The 7,767-nt window shown below is 51.3% G+C and overlaps 1 protein-coding gene across 1 annotated transcript; it reads right to left on the bottom strand.

Moving 5' to 3' along the window:
• Window positions 1-1,419: 1,419 nt before the first annotated feature.
• LOC136545072 (AP2-like ethylene-responsive transcription factor CRL5) lies at window positions 1,420-6,561 on the bottom strand. The gene is made up of 8 exons (XM_066537116.1): window positions 6,015-6,561; window positions 5,351-5,879; window positions 4,703-4,785; window positions 4,249-4,337; window positions 3,992-4,065; window positions 3,788-3,838; window positions 3,446-3,522; window positions 1,420-2,517 (listed from the first exon to the last, which is right to left on the bottom strand). The coding sequence occupies exons 1-8, from the start codon at window positions 6,316-6,318 to the stop codon at window positions 1,820-1,822; spliced, it is 1,905 nt and encodes a 634-aa protein (XP_066393213.1). The 5' UTR covers window positions 6,319-6,561; the 3' UTR covers window positions 1,420-1,819.
• Between the last annotated feature and the right edge of the window lie 1,206 nt (window positions 6,562-7,767).

The following is a 7,767-nucleotide window of genomic DNA, read 5'->3' as shown; positions in this document are numbered from 1 at the left end:
GCTGTTGCTCAGTCATTTGCGTTGCTTGGTTTTCTGATGGATGGCTGCACCTGCACCTGCAACTGCATCACCATCGCCAATTCGCCATTGCGATTGCACAGCTCTGAACCGTGACGCGTGACGTGCGAGCTGTTCTGTTCATCGCCCGGGGCGGCAGGGCATGCAGGCCGGCTGGCCGGGGAAGAAGGACAGGGCCAGCTCTGCTGTGGTGGTGGCGATCGGTCACACCCTCACGTGAATGCGTCAGGTTGTCGGCGGTTGGTACAGAGTACAGACTACAGAGAGACTCATGCGATGTGGTTCAGTGTTGAATTCTTCTTCGCGTCGCGTGGGCAGGTACGTACACTCCTCATGCACCGCATCCCCTCTATACATTCAGTTTTGTTAACGTCACGCAATTTTTCTCCTCAGCCTCTAAGAAAAAAAGTCGTCCAATGGCCATGAAAATTTATCACAAAAACTTGTATCTTCAGCCGTTGCACATATTTTCATCGCAAAATGTTTTGGCTTTTCCTTCCTTTTACGAGTCAACATGCTCCCTCCATTCCAAATTATTTAGCATTTTTCCATTTTTTTAGATGTATGTTTAGGTGCAATAGTAAAAGCTATTTATCAAAAAAAAATCAGAACAACTTATAATTTGGATAAGAGAGAGTACAACACAAGTCGCTATTTTAAGACTTTTCCTAACGTGTCTCTCTCCTCAGTTCGCATATATTAATGTTGTAATCGATGTGATGCCCTACATCAAATGTCCTTGATTTTATAATGGTACCTGTCAATTAAGCGTATTTGTAGTGCAAACTAGCCAATATTGCATAATTTCAACTCGCCACGGCAAAAATTTCCATCTTTTTTAATCTAAATTTTGTCCTGTTTTTCCAACATAGAAATCGCCATTTGAGTTGCCGTTTCATGGGACTTTTATATCTACTTATTAGAAATGCTTTCATGAATTTTTGAAAATTTATCTAAATAAGCTATTGATATTGCACAAATCGTGCTGTTTTTACAAATTGATCCTACTTTTAAATACATCTATTCTTTGGTTCGTAGTACTTCAATTCCCAGCCCATTGTAAACTCAATAAGGTTAAGCCCAGTTTATGGGCCACAGTTGAGGCCCAGTCGCCAATTATAATGAGTGGAGTGTCCTTGAGGGCCGTTTTTCACTTATATCGCAGGTGTTCCCTAAAAAAAAACCTTATATCGCAGTTCACTGATCGGAGCGTCAAGTAGTTCTGTAAGTGAATTATGATGGATGAATTTGCATCCGGACCCACATGTCAGTCGTTCAGACGGGTTCAAGCCCAACAGCTCGATATGCAACCCGCGGCTCCATCAGGAAACGAGAATTGGAAGAAGACAGTAGCTAGTAACCAATCAGTGAGAGGCTATAACTTTAACAATAGTAGTGGATTAGTTTTGGAGGAGATGCATCATCTCCGACCTCCATTATACAAAACCCCTCCTTCTCCGGCCACGTCGCGGCCCACGACGGAGCCGGAGAAGAAGGAAACACCAGAGGCCGCGCTGTGCACTCCCGCCCTTGATCATATCGCCTAGCTAGCTTCACTAACCAATCTCCCATGGCTATTACTACCTAATTAACTCGCTACCATCCAAGAACCCTAATTAACTTAACTAACTGATCTGATGAAGAAGTCCAACGCAACCGGTCGAGGAGCGCGCGTACGTACGTGCACCGAGCGCGGGTACGTAGTGGTGGCTGGCCGTCGATAGGCGGCGCATGCGTGGTGGAATCGGCCGGTGACCATGTCAATGTCATCACTCATGGATCGATCGACTGATCGATACGATCAGGCGTCGGTCCAGGCGGCGAAGACGGGCATGTGCGCGATGGAGACGGCGGCGGCGGCCCTGGCCGAGGCTGCCGTGGACGCCCAGGAGCCCAGCGGCATGAGCGGGCTCATCGGCTTGTTGGCGACCTGCGCCGGAGCCGGCGCCGGCGGCTTGGAGAAGAGCATGGACAGGCCGCCGCCGCGGTCGGGTGAGCCCTCGCGGTAGTTGCCGAGGCTGGTGACGAGCGACGACGCGCTGGACATGGGCATGTGGGCGCTGTGGCTGTGGTGGTGGCCGCCGTCCGCGGCGGTGACCACCAAGTCGTGCAGCACGGAGAAGGCCTCGCCGGAGAGCACGTCGTGGTGGTGGTGGTGCTGGCTTCGATCCGCCGCCGCGGCCACCTTCCACGTCTCGCTGCCGCTGGCGTTATGGTTGGCGCCGGCGCCGGCAGCAGCAGCTACAGCAGCCTGCTGCACCAGGGCGGCCGCCGCCGCAGCGGTCGTGACGCCGCCGCCGCCGCCGGCGTCGGCGCCGGCGATGACTGCGGCGGGGTCGTCGTCCTTCCTGCGGCGCGCGAGGTCGCCCGGCAGCAGCGTGTTGCTGGCCATGATCTTGTCGACGTCGTAGCGCGTGATGTCGAAGTTGGTGACGGCGTTGAGGCCCCGGAACTTGATGGCCGCGATATCGTACGCCTCCGCCGCCTCCTCCTGCGTGCCTGCAGGCAGCAGCACGGTCGTCGATCAGGTTGGAGTCAGCTGGATGCATGCACGGTGCATGGAGGAATGATCTGAACAGGAGAGCCGGCCGGTCGGGGGCGGGCGGTCGGCACGATGGGGGCGCGGCGGACGGAATCGGTGGTCAAAACTGAAAAGGGGCTCCGTGCAGGTGCAGCAGGGCCCCAGCGCGTGCGATCCACGACAGTGTAAAAACAAGAGAGGTATGTCAGCCTTACGCAAAAGCCCCCTAGCTAGCCTAGCCATCTCTCTCCCTCTCTATGCTAGAAATCAAAATCACACTTGCTGACGCTGATGCAGGCAAGCAGAGACGAGGGCCACACCATGGCATGGCACAACCACAAAAGCAAGGACCAAGCAAGCAAAAGGAAATGAGAGGAGTAAAGCAGAAGCAGCAAGACATTCTTTGGCAGGGACGAGGCATGATTGGGGTGCGCTAAAGCCTTTGCATCCAGCATCGTCCTCGTCCTTACGACAGACTCATGCATCGCCATCGTCCATGGATGCATGCATGATCCACCCGTATCTAGCTAAGGCGCTAAGCTAGCTGACCTACACACTGCATGCGGCTCTCGATCACTCTCTTTCAGAGCTCGATCGATCGGACCCGCGCCGATCGTCTAGACGAGAAATGGCGCGCGACGGGATCGATCGAGCTCATCATCGTCGTGAAACCGCCCCGACGACGTCATGGCTCCTCCACCATGCCATGAAGTGCAGTGCGACGCGAATAACTGAATGACGAATGCATTGCAGAGCGTCTATATATGGAATAGAAGCTTGCATGTAGTATAACTGAATGATGAATGCGCATGTATATGTATATGGAAATGGACCAGACGAGCAGATGATGCAGAGAGAAGGAAGGAAATTGAAGAAGATGGGCGGGGATTGATGATGGATGCGTACTGAAGGTGCCGAGGTAGAGGTCCTTGTTGCCGGAGACGCGGCCGATGCGCGCCTGCCACCGCCCGTGCTGGTGGTGCCTGCATGCGTCGACAACACACATGCTGTCAATGTCATTGCTGCTGCTCCATATATACAGCTAGGCAGCTAGCTCCTGTATCGATCTATCACTTGCTGTTTGTCAGCCGGTAAAATCTATATAAATAAAAGGAAAAAATATATATATATAGGAACGACGCATGCATGCATGTGCACATGGCAGCAGTATGTAACTACTGCGGCTGAACATTGTTGGGTTCAGCGGTCGTCTTTGGGGTCATTCATTCAGAGAGTTGAGTTTCAGACCTTGTGACTCCTCGGTACATCGACGCGCCCCGTGAGAAGCCGCTGCTCTTCCTGCATGCACCACACACGCCCATGCATATGAATATCCAGCGGTTAATAATGAATCAGTTGCTCAGATAGTAGATGATCGATCGATGGAACATGCATCACTGGCAGCTAGCAGCTTTGGACTTTGGTAGCTAGCTAGCTAGGTCAAACTTGTACCTCCTGAGGTGAGCCACGTACTCCTGCCGTGTCATGTTCTTCATCTCCTCCAGCTCCTCCTGGTAGTCCTCCAGCTGCAAATAAACACCGTACCATGCATTTTGTTTTTTTATTACTTCTTCATTAAGCACAGTCTCAGCTCGATCAGCACTGGTACTCCTACTAGCTAGCTAGTAGTAGTGTTATTACAGAGTTACCATGGCTGTCAGGCATGCATCACGGTAAAAAAACGAAAATGAGCAAGCAAGAATAGTTACCGGGAAGTTGATGTGGGTGGAGGGGCCCCAGTACTTGAGCGCCGCCAGGTCGTAGGCTCTCGCCGCCTTCTCCTCCATGTCGTACCCGCCTAATACCGACGACACATGCATCCACCCCCAGATTTTACCACCAGCATGTTTTACTTTTACCACGCATCAATGTGTACGCACGCACTGCCAGTGCCAGTGCAGCTAGCTAGCACAGAGACTGTGTGTGTGCAGTGCAGCAAAGAGTGCTTACCGAGATAAACTGCAGTGTGACAGTCAGGGGGAGAGAGATAACAAGCCGTACGCGTAAATATTCCGCCATCCCCACACAGCCAGAACCACGTCGGTTTGTTCAACCACCACCGATGTATTAGTTAGTTTTTTTTTTGCTCTAACCTAATAATGACACTAGTAGTAATAACACACTTAAAACGATAGTTACACTGTGATTGATTTGTTACCGTACCTTGCCTGCCCTTCCTGGTCTGGCCTTCCTTCTTGCAGCTGTTGTCCCACAGGTGCGCCTCATACCTCCCTGTCCACCTATGCCTGCTTAATTTCATTGCATTTTTAATCTCATCGACAATTTAGTTAACATGTTTCGGCGGTTTTATTTGTACACGCGTGATATGTGTACACGTATGGATCGGAGCGGATTATTTGATTTGATTTAGGGCCTGTTCGGTTAAGCTGAAACCTGGCCAGGAATAATTCCAGCTGACGACGTCTATTCAGATTAGAATACGAATCCAGCCAGGAATATTTCTAGGGACCAATTCCCCGTCAACCGAACGGCCCCTTATAGTGTAGGTGAGTGTGCGCACGTGTATGTGTCGTTAGTTCTTTCGAAAATACTAGGTTAATTAATCGGCTAAGACAATGCTAATAATAACCTAAGCAGATGTAGTTCTAAGCGCCATTATTTTTTGTGATTAGTTAGTTCGTTAATGATGGAACCACATGCTAAACGTGCGTGATTAACCAACGCAAGCACATGACGGGACGAGGTGATTAGTTAGTTCGTTAATGATGGAACCACATGCTAAACGTGCGTGATTAACCAACGCAAGCACATGACGGGACGAGAAACGGAAACAGAGACGGTGGTGTGTACCTCGTGACGCCGCGGTACTGCGACGTCCTCTGCCCGAACGTGTCGATGGACTTGCGGTGGTGCACGGGCTGCTTCTGCCCCGCCGCGCCGCCGCGCTTGCGCCCGCCGTCCAGCGACACCGCAGCGCTTCCGCCCGCCACCACGCCGTACTCGGCGGCGGCGGAGCCGGGGTGCGCGGTCACGCAGCTCGACAGCGACCCGGAGCTCATGGACAGGGCCAGCGCGTGGTGGTGGTGCCCAGCCGAGGCGGACAGCACGCCGCCGCTCTCGGCGCGCGCCGCCACCCAGCTCGCCATGGCCGTCGCGGCGGCCGCGGCCTCGGCCTCGTCGTCCGCCACCAGGGACGCGGCCGAGGGTCCGCCGTACAGGTCGGCGCACGGCTGCAGGAACCCCCCGTGGTGGTGCCCCGAACCGCCGCCGTTGCCGTAGTAGTAGAAGCTGGAGGCGGCGGCCGCGGGGTTATCCTGCAGGCTTAGCGCCATGGCCTGCGACTGAGCCGCCGCGCCCAGGAAGTCCTCCAGCTTCGGCCCTGAATCAATAACAACGCCGATCGACCGACGACCGACGCACGCCAAGAAATATATCAAACCAAGAACGAAACGGATCGACGCCGGCCATCAGCTACCAAGCTAGATTGCATTTCTTCACATCACACCGTACGTACCGTTATCTTGTTGATCGCTTCTCCGGAGCGCCTCCATGATGCAGAGGGAGCCGTCGGACTTGAGCGGCATGGACGCCAGCTGCGGCGTGTAGTACGACGACGCGCTGGTGGCCACGCCGCCGAGGCCGTAGGCTGCGGCGGCCGCCGCAGTGACCGAAGGGAAGAAGAGGCCATGGTGCTGCTGCTGCTGCTGTTGCTGCTGCTGCTGGTGCTCATCCATGGCGGAGGCCATGTGAGGCGACAGCGAGAAGCCTAGCCAGCCGCTCGCCGCCGCGTTCGTGCCGTTGCCGTTGTTGTTGGTCATTGTTGTGTGAATGAGAGCTAAAACAAAGCTACAAACAGAAGCAACTAATGAATCGGATCGGATTAAGCTGCTGGCGGCGGCAATGGCGATCGGAGTGGATCAATCATTGGGGAGGACGCGGTGTGATGGCCATTGCCGCGATGAGATGTGGTCCGGCGGCGGTGGCGGGGTTCGCTGGCTAGTGGCCGCGAGGAGGTGTGAAGCGGACAAGAAGGTGAGCAAGTGTGCTTGTGCTTGTGCTTGTGCTTGTGCTTGCGTTGTGTGCGCGCGCATGGCTTTAAAGGTGGAGTCCAGCAAAAGGAATGAGACTTGCTCCCTCTCCCTCCCACATTTACACACACAACAGGCTGCATCCAACCAAAAAGAAATAAAAAAAGAAAGGGAAGAGGGAGGGAGAAATGGTTGGACTTGGATGGATAGATAACATTCTCTTCACACATGCCTCAGCTCATAGGGATCTGTGTACCTACACACACTCTCTCTCTCTATACAATGTTGTGTTGTCCTTGCAAAAGTAAAGATCATCAAGGAATCAGTAGCTAGGGGGGAATAAACCCTCCTGTTTATAGAAAAAGGTAAACATCAGAGGACATCTCTCTAATGATATACTCCTTTTGATTAGAAACGTAAGGTGTATTTTAATCAGAAATAAGTCATATAAAATACATATTTGGGCCCTTAATTTGTCTTACGGCATATTGCGGGTCATTAAAATAATCAATATCATGTTAAAGGAACTTTGAACACAAATCTATTAATGCAAGTGTCGTGCCCTAAACAACTTACATGTAGCTTGACTAGTTGTTGGTAAATTTCTGACTTTCGCCCATTCAAAATACACGTGTATTGTTTTCATTACTATGTTCATATAAGAAAGGCAGCTATATATCAACATTGGCTACACCACTATTAAAAACCATATCAATGTCTAATAAAGCACCATACATCACTAACAGAAGGAGTACATCGATCCTTCCTTTTGTATAAAGGAAAAGAGGAAAGTAATATGCTCATTTGCATCCACCACCTTTGTCGCCATTGGTGCCCTGCTTGCCTGCAGTAGTAGTAGTGCCACTGTGTGTTTGGTAGTAGGATGTAGGTATTTAGTAGAGCCACTTTTTGGTTGTGCTAGGGCAAATACTCACTGCACAAGCAGTCACTTCACAACAGTTGTGGCACTGTGCAGGGCCTCCTCAATGCCAGCAATATATATATATATATATATATATATATATATATATATATATATATATATATATATATATATATATATATATATATATATATATATATAATATCCAAAGCAAGTGATCTGTTGAGGCCTGATGAGCCTGAGGATCCAATTCAAAGCATGCATACATACTGCGAGGCTTTCTTTTCTGAAAAAGCCTTCCATCCATGTCTCTACATGCATGTACATGTGAGAGTTATACTTGTACAGGTACTGCA

Source organism: Miscanthus floridulus, chromosome 3 (assembly GCF_019320115.1).
Source record: "Miscanthus floridulus cultivar M001 chromosome 3, ASM1932011v1, whole genome shotgun sequence".
Classification (NCBI taxonomy): domain Eukaryota; kingdom Viridiplantae; phylum Streptophyta; class Magnoliopsida; order Poales; family Poaceae; genus Miscanthus; species Miscanthus floridulus.
Note: the sequence above shows the minus strand (reverse complement) of the source record. Positions and strands in the feature narration are given on the sequence as shown.